Below are 20,933 nucleotides of genomic sequence, written 5' to 3'. Positions count from 1 at the left end.
ACAGGGATTTACTAAATACAGCCCCATCTGGGATAACAACTACTTTCCAGAATTAGTGAAACTGCACCACAGCACAAAGTGGAAACAATTTGGCATTTCTCACTTGTTCCATGTCCTCTGGGAAGGGAAGCTGAAGTCATTTTCAGAGCTTAAAGAGGCCTTTCGACTCCCTTCCACAGTGCACTTCTACTACATGCAGCTTCAGCATGCAGTCAGAGTTTAGGGAGGAGGGGGCCAATGCTCCTTCAATTCTACCTCCATCTTTAACTACTTGTTTGAAGTCACCACCTATAAAGGATTGATCTCCTGTAGTTATGACATGCTACTCAACCTTTTCCATGGGGAATTGCCTCATAAGGTGTTGTCTCAGTGGGGAAGGGATGTTGGGGTCTTTGAAGAGGAGCAATGGGAGGAAGCCCTGCAGGCTGTTCCCCAGTGCTCTTTGAATGTGGCTCAGCACGTCACAACTGTATATACCCCTAAGGGTTCACTATACACCGGCCAGGTTAGCCCGCATGGGGGTGAGCTCTGACTCCACCTGTACCAGATGCAGTATTGATCATGGGGATTTCATACACCTCTTATGGAGACGCCCAAAGCTCCATTTTTTTTTAAAAAGGTCCTAGACACTATTAATGGGGTCTTCCAGATTATGATCCCTGCTGATCCTAAACACTGCCTGCTGTGTATTCTAGACATACTCCCGATAGAGGATATCCCTAAACAGGCTATAGCTAGAACCTTCTTTCCAGAGATCCTGAGAAACTGAAAATCCATGGAGTCCCCCCACACTGCAGGAATGAATTAGCCAAATGTGTGACACTATTCGATTAGAGAAGCTCATTTATCAACACAGGGGCAAAAGTGGTAAATTCTATAAATTGTGGTCACCCTGATTGGCTATCCCTGGTCTGGCCCCAGGAGATCTGGTATATGACAGACTGTTCTAATGTTTGTTTAACATTTTTACCCTACCTCTCTGAATACCTGGATGATTGCTTGTACGGTTATACTTTATGCTGATGGATAACAGTTTTATCTGATTGCATGGGCAGGGGGTTGTCAATCTGCAAAAAAGTTTTGTATACTGCATTGTTTTTTGATATGTTGATATCTACAGATCTAGTGTACTTGTTTTGCTTTGGACCTTGTATGTACAGTTTCTTTCTATGCTCAATAAATACTTATTATTAAAAATAAAAAAAAGCTTCAGAGTGACAATACTTCCAGAGCAGGATCCAATTTTAACACTGGTCCCTGCATCTGAATCTAGTTCTATTTCAGATACGCAACAAGTGTCCTACTTCACAAAGGCAGATTTTCCGCAACTTTGTCAAAATAACTAACAGCTTCAATACAGCCATCCTTGTTTTGGACTCCAACAAAGCAGGCACCCTTTCCCAGCTCCTCTCACTCTGAGTTAGATCCTGATATGCCCAACATAGAAAAGGTGGACATAGACGGGAAGCAAGAGGACCCTGGGGCAGAGTTAGAGGAGGCTGTGGAAGACTTCTCACCGCCATGTATCAATGCAAAAAAAAGTTTTCAAATTGGCTGTTTTTTCGGGAGCAGTGATTTTAATAATGCTTAAAGTGAAACAATAAAAATGAAATATTCCTTTAAATATCGTGCCTGGGGGTGTGCTTAGTATGCCTGAAAAGTAGCAAATTTTTCCCGTGTTTAGAACAATACCACATCAAAATGAAATTTCTAAAGGAAAAAATGTAATTAAAAACTACTCGCGGCTGTAATGTATTGGTGGATCCCGGCAATATAGATGAAAATCATTGAAAAAAATGGGTCCCCCCCAGTCCATTACCAGGCCTTTTGGGTCTGGTATGGATATTAAGGGGAACCCCACACCCAAATTTAAAAAAAATAATTGGGTGCAGGGTATATAGTCCCCAGGCCCCCAGGCACTATATACTCTGAATAGCAGTATATATACTATACAGCCTGCCCTATATACTCTGCAGAAAATTGTGCCTTAGGTGTTGGTGGTACCTGAACATCGTAAGCCCTCACAGTTACTCTTGGTGAGAGCAAGAATGGGCCCTGCTGTAAAATACTATATAAAAAATTGTTATTACATGCCCCTGTTAAACAGGGGGAGAAAAATTGGTCCTTTGGTGGTGGTGGTGGTACTAGAACACTGTAAGCCCTCACAGTTAATTTTGTTGGGCGAAGGAACGGGCCCTGCTGTGAAATATTATATTGAGAATTGTAGCACCCCCTCTTTCTAGGCTCACGTTACTCCCTTCCTCAACCTGGGAACCAACATTGGAGCCTTCAGATTGCTGTGCATCATCCAGCAGCATGTACCCTATACTGTGGATGAATAATTCTGGGGACTCCTCCATGCATGATGGTGGGGCTACGGAAGGAGTGACTATGGACAAGGAGCCGGTGGAATAGGCTGCTTTGGTAGCTGCGTTGGAAGGCAAACTACTCTGAGCCTGGGTGACAGAAGATAAGGAGGATGAGGACGGCTTTGTTATCCACTCCACCAACTCATCTGCATGTTCTGGCTCAATAACACCGCCACCTGCAGAGGATGCACCATGTCCACGACCAGCAATGTTGACTGTAGACACAGAGGTTGCTTGCCCTCTTATAGTGGTGGCCTTTTGGACATGATGTATATTTTGTTTTGCAACACCACACTACACTGTATTGTGTACTGCGTACACCAGCAGAAGTGTAGTAGAAACTGTACACACTGTATTAGATACTGTATACACTGCCTGCACTGTATTAGCAACTGTACTATGGCTGCACTGTATTTTGTACTGTGCACACCACCAGAAGTGTAGTAGAAACTGTACACACTTTATTAGATACTGTGTACACCGCCTGCACTGTATTTGCAACTGTAATACGGCTGCACTGTATTGTGTACTGTGTACACCACCAGAAGTGTAGTAGAAACTGTACACACCGTATTAGATACTGTGTACACCGCCTGCACTGTATTAGCAACTGTACTACGACTGCACTGTATTGTGTACTATGTACACCACCAGAAGTGTAGTATAAACTGTACACACTGTATTAGATACTGTGTACACACCGCCTGCACTGTATTAGCAACTGTACTACGACTGCACTGTATTGTGTACTCCACCAGAAGTGTAGTATAAACTGTACACACTGTGTTAGATACCATGTACACCACCTGCACTGTATTAGTAACTGTACTACAGCTGCACTGTATTGTGTATACCACCATTAATGCAGTAGAAACTGTACACACTGTATTAGATACTGTGTACACTGCCTGCACTGTATTGGCAGCTGTACTACAGCTGCACTGTATTGTGTACTGTGTACACCACTGGAAGTCTAGTAGAAACAGTACACACTGTATTAGATACTGTGTACACCACCTGAAGTGTATTAGAAACAGTACACCACAGAATGCAATGTAGATATAGGCTACACTGGATGCAGAGTATATATATATATATATATATATACAGTGACTACAAGTAGTATTCAACCCCCTGCAGATTTTGCAGGTTTGATAAGATGCAAATAAGTTAGAGCCTTCAAACTTTAAACAAGAGCAGGATTTATTAACAGATGCATAAATCTTACAAACCAAAAAGTTATGTTGCTCAGTTAAATTTTAATAAATTTTAAACATAAAAGTGTGGGTCACTTATTATTCAACCCCCTAGGTTTAATGTTTTGTGGAATAACCCTTGTTTGCAATTACAGCTAATAATCGTCTTTTATAAGACCTGATCAGGCCGGCACAGGTCTCTGGAGTTATCTTGGCCCACTCCTCCATGCAGATCATCTCCAAGTTATCTAGGTTCTTTGGGTGTCTCATGTGGACTTTAATCTTGAGCTCCTTCCACAAGTTTTCAATTGGGTTAAGGTCAGGAGACTGACTAGGCCACTGCAACACCTTGATTTTTTCCCTCTTGAACCAGGCCTTGGTTTTCTTGGCTGTGTGCTTTGGGTCGTTGTCTTGTTGGAAGATGAAATGACGACCCATCTTAAGGTCCTTGATGGAGGAGCGGAGGTTCTTGGCCAAAATCTCCAGGTAGGCCGTGCTATCCATCTTCCCATGGATGCGGACCAGATGGCCAGGCCCCTTGGCTGAGAAGCAGCCCCACAGCATGATGCTGCCACCACCATGCTTGTCTGTAGGGATGGTATTCTTTGGGTCGTATGCAGTGCCATCCAGTCTCCAAACGTCACGTGTGTGGTTGGCACCAAAGATCTCGATCTTGGTCTCATCAGACCAGAGAACCTTGAACCAGTCTGTCTCAGAGTCCTCCAAGTGATCATGAGCAAACTGTAGACGAGCCTTGACATGACGCTTTGAAAGTAAAGGTACCTTACGGGCTCGTCTGGAACGGAGACCATTGCGGTGGAGTACGTTACTTATGGTATTGACTGAAACCAATGTCCCCACTGCCATGAGATCTTCCCGGAGCTCCTTCCTTGTTGTCCTTGGGTTAGCCTTGACTCTTCGGACAAGCCTGGCCTCGGCACGGGAGGAAACTTTCAAAGGCTGTCCAGCCCGTGGAAGGCTAACAGTAGTTCCATAAGCCTTCCACTTCCGGATGATGCTCCCAACAGTGGAGACAGGTAGGCCCAACTCCTTGGAAAGGGTTTTGTACCCCTTGCCACCTTGTGACCCTCCACGATCTTGTCTCTGATGGCCTTGGAATGCTCCTTTGTCTTTCCCATGTTGACCATGTATGAGTGCTGTTCACAAGTTTGGGGAGGGTCTTAAATAGTCAGAAAGGGCTGGAAAAACAGATAATTAATCCAAACATGTGAAGCTCATTGTTCTTTGTGCCTGAACTACTTCTTAATACTTTAGGGGAACCAAACAGAATTCTGTTGAATTGAGGGGTTGAATAATAATTGACCCTCTGAATAAACTTTTCACTATTTAAAAAAAAATTTAACAAAGAAATAACATTCTTTTTTGCTGCAGTGCATTTCACACTTCCAGGCTGATCTACAGTCCAAATGTCACAATGCCAAGTTAATTCCGAATGTGTAAACCTGCTAAATCTGCAGGGGGTTGAATACTACTTGTAGGCACTGTGTATATATATATATATATATATATATATATATATATATATACACACACACACACTCAAATGTACTGTAGCTATAGGCTGAGAATGTGCCAGGTCTAGTACCATGCATCTATGAGGTTGAGGTACTAGCAACTGTTCCAGTCTCTCTTCTTGTATATCATCGACTCGGTATACAGGTCATTTTCCATAGCAAAATGGGGGAATAGAGCCTCCCCTCGCAATTGGGGTACACCATTTACCACTTTTACCTGTTCCCTTGCCCTAGCTAAAGTAGGGTCCCTAATCGGGGCTGTGCCAAGGGTCGAGGGCAGTTCTGGCAGGTCTAAATCTGGTGGGGGGTTCTCTGTGTCACCTGCAAGGACCTCCAAAGAAAAATTTGCAGACTCTTTCTCTTCATTCTGCCCCTCTCGCGGTTCCGGGCAGTAGGAATCCATTCCAGCTGGGGGTCCTGCTCCCTGGGCATTTCCCCATAAGTCTCTGAAAAAAAGGGAAGTCTCATCCAAGGACAGTGTTATACATGAGATTTGAGACTAGTCTAACCACAGGGAGATTCTATAGACACAGCGGCCATGGGGTAGCACTTGCTATCATCATGAATACAAACAGCACCCATTAGCCGTCGCTGCAACTTTTGGGGGTTTACGAGACTGGCATGCACTAGAGTTACTAGACTGCCAGAATCCAGCAAGGCAGTCATTTGGCAACCATCCACTTTAATGACACAAATCTGTTTCTCAGTGCCGCCTGGTTGTTGTGGGGTGCCTCCTGGTGTAGAAACAAAAGGGCTTTGCTGAGTCATACTGTAATCCATAAATTCCTGATTTAGCGGAAAACTGGCAGCCAGGTGCCCCGGTTCATGGCAAGGCCAGCACACTATAGGACCCCAGTCTCCCTTTGGTGGTTGAGCCTCTTCACACCTTATGCCTCAGGAACCTCAATCACATTTATACCCTTTTTCCCCCACTTTAAGGCAGGAATTCCTTTTCCCGGGTTGGTGGGCTTCTGTCTCTTGGAGAAGGATTCTTTGAGTACTACACCCTGAAGAAAATCCTCAGTACACAATACCGCTCCACGAGGGCCACCAACTCATTGCCATCTTTAGGATCAGCTCTCCTGGCAAACCGCTGTATAGGGGATTGAAGGGCTCTCACAAAGCGGTCCACTATGACTCTCTCCACGATTTGGGCTGGGGTGGCAACCTCTGGCTGTAACTACATCCATGTGAGGTGAATGAGATCATACATCTGGGACCTTGCAGGTTGGTCCACCTTAAATTACCAAGCATGGGCATGCTGAACTCTCACAGCCATTGTTACGCCAAGGCAGGCCAGAATCTAATTTTTCAGAGTTTTATATTGCTGGGCCTCAGCAGCATTCAGATCAAAATAGGCCTTCTGTGCTTCCCCGGTCAAAAAGAAGACAAGGACCTCAGCCCATTGGTCCTAGGGTAGCCCTTCACGCTCTGCCAACCTCTCAAAAACCGTGAGGAAAGGCTCCACGTCATCCTCGGCCATTATTTTCTGTAGTGCAGCCTGCACTCGCTTGCGTAAATCTGCAACATTGTCCACCCATAGGACCTTATCAATCAGGGACTGTACCTGACTCTGTATGAGCTTATTGAACTCCTTCTGCTTTTGCATGGCCACTTGGGTAGCAGTTATCAACATGCGGTTAGTTTCTTGTTGGTCTGTGCGTGCTTGTGCCAGCTGTTTGATTATTTCCTCCATTCTCTTAACATTATGCTGGTACCAGTGAATTAAAAGAAAATCTTCCTTTTTTTGTTTCAAAAATGCTTCTGCAATAGGTACAGTCTCTGTGTCTTGTGCCCACATTCTCCACCAATTGTAGGGTGATCAGACTCAATGTAGCGACAAACTCACAGTTTCTTTAGGAAAACATCATGTTTAATCCACAGGATATTCCCAAACAGAAGAAAAAGGACATCTTGCCAGTAATCAAACAAAAATAAACTTCTGCTCTACCAAGCCTTACTGTGTCCGTAGTCTGACCAGTCCTTGGTTTTGTAGTAAGTGTCCTTACAAAGGCAAATACTTTGTATCCAAAGTCAGAGAATAAGCAGCCATGCTCCTAATTGCCTCCTCACAGGTAGAGCTAGGACCAGCTGCCTTAATCAAGAAAAGAAAATATTAAACTGCGGTCCACAGACTTGGGAGTCTGTCCTACCCAGATCTATATCAGGCTTGCAATAAACCCAGACCCGGAACGGACTTTACCAATACAGGGAAAGAACTATCCTTCTTTACCCTGATGTCTTTGCTGGTATCATCTAATGCCACGTACACACGACCGGACTTTCCGGCAGACTAGGTCCGACGGAATCAGTCCGTTGGACAATCCATTCACGTGTGAGCTAATCCGATCGTTTTTCGTAAAAAAAAAATCAGACGGACATAGAAATAGAACATGTTTCAAATCTGTCCGACGGACTCAATCCCTTTTGGGAAAAAAGGTTTGTATGCTGGTCCGACGGACCAAATACGATGCAAGGGAAACTATTGGCTACTGGCTATTGAACTTCCTTTTTTAGTCCCATTTTACATCATCACGTTCAAAACAAACAGACTTTTAAACGCACTTAGTCCGTTCGTGTGTGGCCGAGTCCGTTCATTCGGAAAGTCCATCGGAACTCTGCTGAAAGTCCGTCAGGAAGACCGTCGGACCTAATCTGCCAGAAAGACCGGTCGTGTGTACACGGCATTAGATTGCAAAGCTAATAATCTGTGGAGGAATATATATCCCATCAATCACTTTTCCTGAAATGTTAAGCTGTTTCACAGGCACCCTGCTACTATATATATATATATATAGATTTCTATTGTGAGTGTGTATTGCCTATCTGACAAATAACAGACAATATTGATTTATATTTGAAAATGTTCACTGTATATATTTGTTTGTTGGTTTATACAAGTTATTCATTATTTTTTATATATTTATATATATAAAACAAAGAGGGTGTATTAAAAAGGCCTATGATGCACCTCTCAGCGCCAGATTCAGCAAACCAAAAATCCAAAAAGTGATTATATTATATATACGTGACCCATCCAGTTAATACAAATAACCACAGAGGTCTATAGGATAACAGCCGTTTTACTACGGTTTAATCACAGCACTACTAATAACTTACTATTAGTTACTCTTTGATTTTGCACACAGGTTTTATAGTGGCTGCAGTGGAGTAACACATGTGCAATTGTTATTTGTTTAGAACATTTAATTTTTTTGTAGGAGATTTAAGCACGGAGTAGGGGTTGTTTTCAGATTTAAAAAAAAATTGTTATAATACTGTTTACTGTTTGTGCCATGGTTACAGACAAACTATATTTATTTTTGCTAACACAGGATTTTGTATTTAAAAATTCACACTTTGTTCCTTAAAAAAGTTAACATTTAACTTGGACTGTGTGAGGCTGATCAGACAGTGGGTTGAGATTCTTCACTCAATAAATTTAAGTTTTGCTCATGTATTATATTTCAAATCAAATGTAGATGGAATAGGTAAACTGGATTTTGCTTTTCAGCTAATTCTGACATTGAAGTGAATTTATTGTTTAAAGATTCTCAGCGTGGTCCGTGACTTTGGGGGAGCTAGCAATGCTGGATTTGAGCACAATTTGATTTGCATTGGCATTTTTTCCCTCAAATCCCGAATGCGACAATTGCAATCGAGGCAGCGGTAGCTACCTCATATGAAACATTAGTCAATATTGTCTATAGGAAAGGGATTCCAGGAAAGGAGGCGGACAGCATAATCTCATTACCAGGGTAGATTTTCCATTTATGTGCCCGTAACTTGGGAAATGCACACTTTTATACAGGTCCCCTAATAATCCACTTGGTGCTTTTAAACATGCACAGTTGCATCATGCTGCATCAACCCAAATTGGGGGGCTTCTGTCCAGCTTCACATTCTTAAATGTGGAAAGGGCCTTGTTAGATGCGGATCATACTAAACTGGTTTCTCGGTATTAGATGGTCCTAGATCCTGGGGATTCTGCTCTGATTGAGAAAGCCAAGGCCCGTTGGTCTGCTATTGTTCCGGAGTTGTCAGATGAACAGTGGAGTGAGGTGTTGTACATATTTAACCACATTTATTGCCTCCACAGGATAATTCAAATGAGATACTTACATCAGATGTATTATACGCCTGCACATCTTTTCTGCATGCGCAAGAGAGACACTGCCATATGTTATAAATGCCAACTGCATGAAGGTACTTTTTTTAATATGGTATGGGAGACTTCGAAGGTGAGGCCCCTTTGGTCTCATATGACAGAATTTATTGCTGATAACTTTGGCTTTTTCAATATATGTATCCCCCTTCTTTGTTTACTGGGTGTTATTGAGGATGGGGAGTTGGACGTAGCTACTAAATTATTCCTCTGACTCATCCTCTTCTATGTTCGAAAACTTATAGCCAGGAGATTGATACACAGGGAATCCTTGACCTTAGAAAGGTAGAAGAAACTGATTAATGTGGAGCTTCCATTTTATAGAATGACATATAAGGCCTGCAGGTCTCCTAAAAAAATTTAGGAAGGTATGGTTCTGCTGGATAGATTCTATGGAAACGTGGCGGATGGCCTTGACATCTAGGTAAATAAGGGGCAGTGTCATGGGGGAGGTGGGGCTTTGCAGGGGGACTGGGATTTGAGATCTGCACACTCAAAAGGACTGCTGTAGTTAATTTTATGTTTTTTATTCTATACTGTTTTTTTTTTTTAGGGTTAAAGTAAAATACCAAAAATGACTGCTAGACTGGTTGGATGATATATAGTCCATGTCTGATATGAGAGGCTTGGGGGTGAGTAATAATCCTTTGTATACTATGTATTTCCCTCTTGTTGTTTCCATTTGGATAATGCTTCTGTCCTCTTGGGTTTTTTTTAAACCAATACTGTCATATTTCTGTGAAGCTCTGTACTTTTTGTTGTCTAGTGTCAATAAAAATTTCTTGCAAAAAGATTCTCGGCTTCATTAGTGAATCAACTTCACTTAGCAGGGAGAGTTATCCATTTAGTACCTTTACATGTGCATTCCTGTATAAATATTTCTTTAGATTTTGTTAAAATTGTTTTCCATTACTGATATTTTATTCAGTTGTGTTCCATATACGGTCACATTTACAACTGTACAACATATTATTCCTTTGTTACAACTATTATGTTTTCCTCCCAAGTTACTCCTTGTGTTCAATAAATGACAGAGGACTTGCAGTAAAGGTAATGGATTAATTTTCCATGGCTAAAGACAAGTTTGTTATAAAGCTAGTTTGTTTATGGCGACATCTGGGATCTAAGTTATCATTAAAGTGGAATTCCAGCGGCAAAATGTTTTTTTTTTAAAGTCAGCCAACTACAACCATGCAGCTGCTGACTTTTAATAAGGACACTTACCTGTCCAGGGAGCCCACGATGTTGCCCCCCTGAGGTCGATCTGTCCATCGGATCGGGTGCAGGCACTGCCATACCACCTAAGGGAAACTGGCAGTGGTGCCTTCACTGAATGGCCCCGTCATCTTCTGGGACACACTAAGGTCTCAGAAGGCAGTGGGGGAGAAGAGGACATGATCCACTAGGCCGCGGTGATGCTGGGGCAGAAGTACACAAGGTACGTCATAAAAGGCAAGTAAGGAAAAAACAAAAACTATCCAAAATCGAGGGGTTGTCATTCCTTTAAGATAAAGTTGTAAAAGTTGGTGGAACTCCACTTTAACAAATGTCTAAAACACACCAGTTCAGGATATTGGTTTCAATTCTCTAACCTTTAACAATTATTATTTGTCATAATGATAATTATTTTTTTCACCAATAAGTGCTTCAAATATTGATCATTATTGCTAATAACACACACATTATAACTTGTTATATTGAGCCTATTGTAAGAAATTTGTTTCTTTTTCATAGAACACCTCTTCAAATTTTGTTGGGACCGTCTGCCCATTGATGATTTTTTTTCCTTAAATAATGGACTTGCTTCTAAGTTTTTTCCTGCCCAACTAATAGGCTTTTTGTTTAGAACCCCATCAGACCATGGTGTCCTGTTTTTGGCAGCACAGCCCACTACAATGCTTAGTGTGTTACTGCGCATGGGAAGTACATGGACGCCGCAACACATGTGCATTAAAGCTGTGTTGCCTTAGCGCATTGTGCCCTTCAAAATAAAAGACACCACAGTGCACTAAAGCATGTAAGATGCATTAATGTGCATTGTGGTAATGTGTTACTGCTATGCACTGTAGCCATTCTACAGCTTTCTATGAATGACACAGATCAGTGAATAGAAGACAAGTGGATGACTGATAACTCCACCCCCTCCATTCACAGATCCCATGAATCATAGATGCTTTAGTACAGCTATGAATGGTGGATCTGGCAGGAAAGGGTGGGCATAGTTGAGTCTTGATCAGAGTTCCTGACAGCCCCTTAGCTGTGCTAATGTCTGCTGCACCAGAAGATTACAACGGCAGGGGCATAGGATGGAGGAAGATTTCTACTGAAACAAGAAGAACCAACCTTAGGGACACATCATACTAACTGTAAGTTGTGTCCCTATTGTTGATGTTTATATTTTTATATTTAGCCAAACTTGGGCTTTAAGAATTAATTTTAATTTAGCATAATGGAGCTCACCGTGCCTCCAGCACAAGCAATTAGCATTTCCATGAATATAACTATATCTGTACTTTACTGTTTAGTAAAATGTATAAAACAGGAACATACTCTGCTTCTAATGCCGCGTACACACGAGCAGACTGTATGACGGACTTAGTCTGGCGTACTTTCCGCCAGACTGTCCGTCGGACTTTCCGAACGGGCTACTTGCCCACACACGGCACTTTTTGAGCGGACTAATACGGTGTACTAAGTCCGCCGTACTATCCGCCCTACTTTTGAAATGAACGGACTCGCCCACACACGCGGAGGAAAGTCCGCTCATTTCGAGCGCGTCTCCAGGTAGGCGGGGCCCGCGAAGGAGACGTCGCTTGCCCCGCCGCCTGGTATGGACTTAAAGGGGAACCCCAACACCGAAAAAAATCGGCGTGGGGGTCCCCCCAAGTCCACAACAGACCCTTGTCCGAGCACGCTATCCGGCCGGCCAGGAAAGGGGGGCGAGCGAGCGCCCCCCCTCCTGAGCCGTACCAGGCCGCGTGCCCTCAACATGGGGGGTGCCTTGGGGAAGGGGGGGCCACGCGGCCCTTGTCCCCAAAGCACCTTGTCCCCATGTTGATGAGGACAAGGGCCTCTTCCCGACAACCCGGGCCGTTGGTTGTCGGGGTCTGCGGGCGGGGGGCTTATCGGAATCCGGGAGCCCCGTTTAATAAGGGGGCCCCCGGATATCGGCCCCCCCACCCTATGTGAATGAGTATGGGGTACAATGTACCTTATTAAAGGGGGCTCCCGGATTCCGATAAGCCCCCCGCCCGCAGACCCCGACAACCAACGGCCAGGGTTGTTGGGAAGAGGCCCTTGTCCTCATCAACATGGGGACAAGTTGCTTTGGGGTGGGGGGGCCGCGCGGCCCCCCCTTCCCCAAGGCACCCCCCCATGTTGAGGGCACGCGGCCTGGTACGGCTCAAGAGGGGGGGGCGCTCGCTCGCCCCCCTTTCCTGGCCGGCCGGGTAGCGTGCTCGGACAAGGGTCTGTTGTGGACTTGGGGTGGTTCCCCTTTAAGTCCATACCAGGGCCAGCGACGTCTCCTTCGCGGGCCCCGCCTACCTGGATAGCCGCTCGAAATGAGCGGACTTTTCTCCGGGTGGGAAAAGTCCGCTCATTTCAAAAGTACGGCGGACTGGCATACACACGGCCGGATTGTCCGCCGAAATGCGAGTACGACGGACAGAATTTCAAAAAATCCGAAATTCTTAGTACGCCGGACTGCACGCTGAAAAAGTCCGCTGAAGCCCACACACGAGCGGACTGTGTGTACACAGCATAACAGTTGTTTTTTATCAGTTTGTTTCTCTGATTACATTAAAATATAATACACAATGCTATGTGAGAGTCTTCAGATGTATTCCTAAATGTATGTTTAATGTATAAGAAAAATTCCAAATGAAAGGTGTTAAAAAAAAAAAAAAACCCAGAGACAAAGATAAATGCTTATGTTTAAGTACATGCTTTCTTGCATCTGGAGCTGAAGCAATGGTGTTACTGAACATTAGCTGTGAGACCATACATAGAGCATTATCCCCATATACCACAAAGTTCACATTCAACACACAGCTTATATATTTTGTACTTCACACCCATTTGGGTACTGCTACACAGAATCCAAATTCAATAAAATAGCAAAACGATGCAGTCTTTTATAAACCATGGTTTCTTTAAATTTTCTAGTTTAAAGCAGTTAGCATCTTTTTACAAAAAGCTCTTGTGGACTGTTAAGCATTTTTAAAATTCATAAACATTTTGCAAATACTTATTTGACAGCAGCTGCTGACATAAATAAAGAAATTGCTTAGTTTATGTCCTATTTAGAAAAAACGAAATTGCATTTAGGTGGCATCATTCCTTGGAAGGGTTTTTGCTTTTGGCTCTGAGTTGTGCTATTGGGCCTTGTTTATAGCATTTTTATGATATTTTGCAAATACTAACCACAATTTAATCCTATATGATTTCATACTAGAAAATTCACAATCTTACAGTTGGCTTCATTCCTTCACTAAACAATATTGTGCAGTGTAAGGCCCCTTTCACACTGGTGGAGTCCGCCAGTGGCTCCTCCTGCTGAGCAGGGGATCTCTCCTGTGATCCCCGCTGAGCAGGCGGATGACAGGTCCGTGTCTGATTTCGCTGATGCTAAGCGGACACAGACACAACTCACTGTTCTCTATGGGCTGTCGGATGGAAACGGACCATTTCCATCCGAATTTCATCCGATCCGCTAGTCAGATGGGGAACGGATCCCCATAGATCTGTTTATAGCAGGCAGGATCGGATCATATGTTGGCAGGTGTCAACAGACAGATGTCCATTAACTGCCGCCGCAATATAAAAGAGCAATAAATGGTCTGATCGGGTCCGCCTGAAAAACTGACATTCGAACTTGATCAGTCAGTCAGTGTTAAAAGGGCCTAACGTTGATCATACACAGTTATTTCGAGTGAGAGAGTATGGCCACTGATTGCGGAACCAGCCAAATTATGATCTGTATATCTTAAGGGTTTAATTGCTTTGAAAGCCAAAATATAGATTATAAGGATGGCGTGAGGAAATAATAAACATTAGTACAGCATAAGAACAGGCAGAGTGATGTTGGTGGAATTTGCTTTGCCAGTTCAAATTGCCAATGGTAATTTTCGCAAAATGTTGCTACAGCAGAATTGAGAGGTTTTTTTTTGAGGTGTGGTATTTAGGTAGTTTAGCTTATTTCGTTTAGTGTACTTGTATGCAATTTTTCTTTTTTTTTTTTTAATCGTATATTTAATGGTGTATTTGATCAAAAGTTGCATAATGCTATTTAATTTTCTTTCTTTTTTTTTTTACTTTTCTCCACTACCTATTCATTTCTGAGAATACAATGTAAAATTGCTTAGGATAATGAGCAGCAGTTTTTGGCAGGAGAACAGCTCCATGATAATGTTTATTGCTGTTTATACCTCTAAAATACACCAAAAAAACACATTATTTTTGGGACAATTAAAACTGAGTTTCACTCACCCTACCTCAGTGAAACCCAGAGTTGTCTACTGCAGAGCTAAACTTCAAAGTTATGAAATGCTTCCCAATGCTAATACCCATTGGTTTATTTATGGATTAGACTGAGTATTAGTACAGTATGGCAATGTCTAGTCTCATTCACACAATACTCCTCTTCCAGTTTCAGATAGGTGAAATAGGTCACTTCTCCCATGATACTGTAAACACAGGGACCTGCGCACCACATGTGACCAGTGATGAGATGCCTCTTTGCATTACATGTCAGAAAAGGTGTAATAAACAAACTTGCATTCACTTAATTGGGTGGCAACCCTTTTCTGCATCTCACGTGCCAAGCTGTCTATACATGATGGCAACTTGATTACATGATCCAAAGTTCCAGATAGTTCATTCTGAGTTCAAGTCCTGAGTCTTTTTTTTTTTTTATTAAAAATACTTCTTTGTCCTTCATTCCTTTTTGCTTCATCCAGAAGCATTATAAATACTTGCTTAAATGTTGAATCCAGTTAAAATATTTATACAGTATATATAATTCAGTTAATTATGTTGCCTTAGTCAAAGAGAAGCATCTGCTTTTAACACCTGTTTAAGTACATCGATATAAGATGTCTGAATTTGCTTTCATGCTTATTGTTTATGAAATTATGTACACATTATGAGCACCTCAAAAAAATAAACTCTAAAAATATAAGAATTGTATGCCAAATGAGAGGCACGGCAGTGGAAAAGGCACTTACAAAGCCTTGTTATGTACTGTGCCTCGATTGTGAAGATGATTATTTTGTGGTAAAGGCAGGGTTTTTCATTCTCATTTTAGAACATCCAGCAAGAAGAATAGAGAACAGCAGAGTAGTGATAGAACAGTATCTCCTGAGACTAGCTGTCAGATGCAGCAATGCCTTGGCTCTAACACTGCATTTATAGAGTGATGAGGCTGTATGTACAGGATTGCCTAGGTACTTAGTTTAGGGTACCGTTTAGGCACGATTAACGTTTCTAAATTTTCCTTCAAAACCGCACTATTTGTGTTTTGCCACTTTGAGTTTAGGCTGTAATGTACATGGAGCATATGACTCAGAAAAGCACAGCTGGCTGTGCAGAAGAATGTGCTATATTCCTCCTTAATCATATGTACTGTAGTGAAATGTGTATCCTATATACTATAAAGCCCACTTTTACTATTTCCATAAATGCATATAGTAGAAATACAGGTACTGTATTTCAGTTGCAGCACTTGGAAGCATGATGTATCCTCTTATGCATTAACTATTTCCATATGCAAGGTTTATAATACTTCTAGATGTGTGATCCACCCTCCCCAAATTACTATGCGGCTGTATAAAAGAAGGAAGATAAAAGCACCCCTTAGTCCTCTTTGCACAGTAGCTAGCAAATAATATGCATGCTCTTAACGCTTTCTCTCCTGAAGACTAAATAAGTACTCCTCCTCTCCAACCCATAAACTTTACAATGCAGGTACTTCTCCAGCAAGCCTCTTTTAAAACTTCAAACATAAGGCAATTCTTTATAAATATCTAAGGTAAGTTAAAGAGCTGAACTAACAAACAAGCTTCTGACTTCTGGGGAAATGGTTTTGTATATGATTGCTTTAAAGATACAAATCCTTTTGTTGTGGAAGTAGATGGTATAGAAAGGATTGGATTTAAAGCATGTATTCACATGCAGGTAACTTGGGTCACGGCTTCTTCTTGTTCATACTGCACATCATCCAGGTCTCTTAGCATACTATCATTACTGCTGAAACCAGAAAAACTTCCAAAATGCTGATTGCTATCTGGATTCCAGTACTGCTTAGAAGAGGAAATATGTAACTCATTTGATGGTTGTCCAATTTCAAAGCTTCCTGGAGTCTTCTGTCCAATGCTTCTGCTGGTTTTGTTATTCCTCTCTTCATTTACTGTGTGTCTCATCGGCTTTTTCTAAAAAAAAAAAAAAAAAAAAAAAAAACAAACATTACAATTATCTGCTTAGTGAAATGAGAAGAATAAACATAAAACAGAACATACTAAACATCTACTGTGGTTCCGGTTAAAACGTTGATAACTTCCTGTGTAATCCAGTGCATGTACGTTCTGTGTGTATGATAATGACAGGTTTTGGATGGTGCTGCTGTATGTACAGGCACCCATAGGTCAACTCCTATTCCTCAGTGCCTGGTTAACACAGAGGCGACTTGTCAGCATGACAAGTCGCACTCCATGCAGTACAATGGAACCGTTCTAATAGGAGTAACTCAAGTCTATCCGACTTAGAAAAAGGTTCCTGCACTACTTTTGGAGACGACTTTGGAGTGGCTTGCATTGACTTCTAAACAGAAGTTGTTTTGCAAGCCGCATCACGCTTTTTTCACATCACTAGGTAGTGAATCCAGAATCAGGCCGACAGCCCTTGCATTTAAAAAAAAAAAAGTCAGTATTGGCAAAATCAGTATATGTAGCTGTAGTGCCACCCAGCCCCTGGTTAGTTCTTGGGGTCGAGGCGGAAGCCAGAGGACCCAAAATTTAACTCAGCCTCTCTGACACACCTGGTTAAATGGAGAGAACTCTACAACCACAGATATAGACATAATTGGAAAATACCCTGCACCTGGCTGTATTTTACTATAGTAAATGCATACACACCCGTTAGTGATAAGCAAGTTGGTATATTGAAACCACTTAAAAAAACAAAACAAAAAACAAAAAACAGTCTGAGATAACATAGTCTCACCCAAGTAAATAAAAATAGTCAGCTATACAGAATTTCACTATACCCAAGTAATAACTAATCAGTTCTTTGACGTTAGAGTCAATGAGTGAAATGGCAATAAGTAACGCGAATAACCCTTATGAACAGTGCAACATATACAGTATCTCACAAAAGTGAGTACACTCCTCACATTTTTGTAAAAATTTTATTATATCTTTTCATGTGACAACACTGAATAAATGACACTTTGCTACAATGTAAAGTATTGAGTGTACAGCTTGTATAACAGTGTACATTTACTGCCCCCTCAAAATAACGCTAAACGGCTGGCAACAAAAGTGAGTACACCCCTAAGTAAAAATGTACAGATTGGGCCCAATTAGCTATTTTCCCTCCCCAGTGTCATGTGACTCATTAGTGTTACAAGGTCCCAGGTGTGAATGGGAAGCAGGTGTGTTAAATTTGGTGTTAATCGCTTTCATTCTCTCATACTGGTCACTTGAAGTTCAACATGGCACCTCATGGTAAAGAACTAAGGATCTGAAAAAAAATAATTGTTGCCCTACATAACGATGGCCTAGGCCAGTGATGGAAAACATTGGCACCCCAGATGTTTTGGAACTACATTTCCATGGTACTCCACTACAATGCAGAGTGCATGTGCGTCATGCAAAACATCTGGGGTGCCAAGGTTTACCATCACTGGCCTAGGCTATAAGAAGATTGCCAAGACCCTGAAACTGAGCCGGAGCACAGTGGCCAAGACCATACAGGGGTTTACCAGGTCAGATTCCACTCAGAACAGGACTCACCACGACCAAAGAAGTTGAGTGCATGTGCCCAGCATCATATCCAGAGTTTGTCTTTGGGAAATAGATGTACAGTATGAGTGCTGCCAGTATTGCTACAGAGGTTGAAGGGGTGGGGTGTCAGCCTGTCAGTGCCCAGACTATACGCCGCACACTGCATCAAATTGGTCTGCATGGCTGTTGTCCCAGAAGGACGCCTCTTCTAAAGATGATGCACTAGAAAGCTTCAAACAGTTTGTTGAAGAAAAGCAGACTAAGGACGTGGATTACTGGAACCATGTCCTGTGGTCTGATGGACCAAGATAAACTTATTTAGTTCAGATGGTGTCAAGCGTGCGTGGCAGCAACCAGGTGAGAAATACAAAGACAAGTGTGTCTTGCCTACAGTCAAACATGGTGGTGGGAGTGTCATGGTCTGGGGCTGCATGAGTGCTGCCGGCACTGGGGAGCTACAGTTCATTGAGGGAACCATGAATGTCAACATGTACTGTGACATACTGAAGCAGAGAATGATCCCCTCCCTGTATAGACTGGGCCACAGGGCAGTATTTCAACATAACGACCCCAAACACACCTCCAGGATGACCACTGCCTTGCTAAAGAAGCTGAGGGTAAAGGTGATGGGTTGGCCAAGCATGTCTTCAGACCTAAATCCTATTGAGCATCTGTGGGGCATCCTTAAACGGAAGGTGGAGGAGCGTAAGGTCTCTAACATCCACCAGCACCGTGATGTTGTCATGGAGGAGTGGAAGAGGACTCCAGTGGCAACCTGTGAAGTTCTGGTGAACTCCATGCCCAAGAGGGTTAAGGCAGTGCTGGAAAATAATGGTGGTCACACAAAATATTGACACTTTGGGCCCAATTTGGACATTTTCACTTATGGGTGTACTCACTTTTGTTGCCAGCGGTTTAGACATTAATGGCTGTGTGTGGAGTTATTTTGAGGGGGCAGAAAATTTACACCGTCATACAAGCTGTATACCCACTACTTTACATTGTAGCAAAATGTAATTTCTTTAGTGTTGTCACATGAAAAGATATAATAAAATATTTACAAAAATGTGAGGGGGTGTACTCACTTTTGTAAGATACTGTGTATATATCTATCTATGTGTGTGTGTGTGTATATATATATATATATATATATATATATATATATATATATATACACACAGACACACACACACACACACACCATTCCAGTGTGGTTGTACAGTGAGTCTGATTAGTACAGATCAGACTGGATTTCTCAGTCATCCTCTGTCCCTATTAGAGACACAGGGTAACTTAGACATAGGAGGTGCATGGGGAACTGAAACAAGAGTTTCCCAACCTCCCCAAGGGATTTCAAGTTCCCCCTGGCGCCCATCACAAACAGTACAACGTATAAATAACTACACTGTCTTACTGCCACTATAGGGGTGGTATCCTCACAGCCACTCTGTCCCCTGGCTCACAGGTCACAGCATGGGGATCCGATCTCTCTCCCTTGCAGTAATAGCTCCCCTCTCTCTCTGGCTGGTGATGCTGAGCACAATAACTCTCTCGTCACTCTAAATCATGACCCTCAGTGATGTCCCCTCGCTCTTTTCTGGCTGGCTCAACACCAGGGGCTGTTGTTGCGTGGTCTCTGTCTCTCTCTCTCTCTACCTTCCAAACCACCTCAGCCTCCTCACACTTCCTTAAACTCCCCCCCCCCCCCAAGGTCCTCAATGTCTCCTCATGTTCAGGAAAGAAAAGTCAGCATCTCCCTATCTCTATATTGTAGCCAAAAGGAGAAATTGCATGACAAATAGTCTTACATTGCTCAATAGCAAAATGCTTGTTACATATCCTCACAAGTTCCACTTTAACCGGTTCCCGACCAGCGCACGACGATGTACGTCGACAGAATGGCACGGGCAGGCGTATTGGCGTACAGGTACGTCCAATCTTCAATGCCGCCCTGCCATCGGGAGCGCGCCGCCGGCGGCGCGCTCCCGCGCTGGTCGGGACCCCCGTGAGTCTGGTCGCGGGACCCGCGGACTCGATCGCCGCGGGCATCCTCGTGATCGTCTCACGGGACGGCTGAATGGAGGAAATGCTGTGTAAACAGCATTTCTCCATTCTGCCTAGCAACTAGTGACGCTGATCTCTGCTCCATGTGATTGGAGCAGAGATCAGTGTTCACTAAATGAAAGCCCAACCCCCCCACAGTTAGTAACACACCCCTAGGAACACTTAACCCCTACACTGCCACTCACTGGTTAACCCCTTCACTGCCAGTGTCATTTACACAGGAATCACTGCATTTATATAGCAGTGATTACTGTATAAATGACAATGGTCCCAAAAATGTGTCAAAAATGTCCGATGGGTCCCCCACAATGTCGCAGTCACAATAAAAAATCGCTGATCGCCGCCATTACTAGTAAAAAAAAAAATAATAAAAAAAATTATTAATAAAAATGCTATAAAACTATCCCTATTTTGTAAACACTATAACTTTTGCGCAAACCAATCAATAATCGCTTATTGCGATTTTTTTTACCAAAAATATGTAGAAGAATACGTATCGGCTTAAACTGAGGGAAAAAAATGTTTTTTTATATATTTTTGGGGGATATTTATTATAACAAAAAGTAAAAAATAATGCGTTTTTTTCAAAATTGACGCTCTAT

General features: G+C 42.6%; 1 protein-coding gene across 2 annotated transcripts in view; it reads right to left on the bottom strand.

The window, feature by feature from the left end:
- Window positions 1-13,182: 13,182 nt before the first annotated feature.
- RFTN2 (raftlin family member 2) overlaps window positions 13,183-20,933 on the bottom strand; it is a 133,686-nt gene continuing 125,935 nt past the window's right edge. For both annotated transcript variants that reach the window (XM_077448720.1, XM_077448721.1), the window contains one exon: window positions 13,183-16,695. In XM_077448720.1, coding sequence (XP_077304846.1) covers window positions 16,432-16,695 — 264 coding nt within the window. In that variant the 3' untranslated portion in view covers window positions 13,183-16,431. The remainder of the gene's footprint in view (window positions 16,696-20,933) is intronic.

The sequence above is a fragment of the Lithobates pipiens genome, unplaced genomic scaffold, assembly GCF_037356315.1.
Source record: "Lithobates pipiens isolate NorthernLeopardFrog02 unplaced genomic scaffold, aLitPip1_a1.2 Scaffold_22, whole genome shotgun sequence".
In the NCBI taxonomy this organism is placed as follows: domain Eukaryota; kingdom Metazoa; phylum Chordata; class Amphibia; order Anura; family Ranidae; genus Lithobates; species Lithobates pipiens.
The sequence above is the reverse complement of the archived record's forward strand: the minus strand, read 5'-3'. Positions and strand labels throughout refer to the sequence as shown.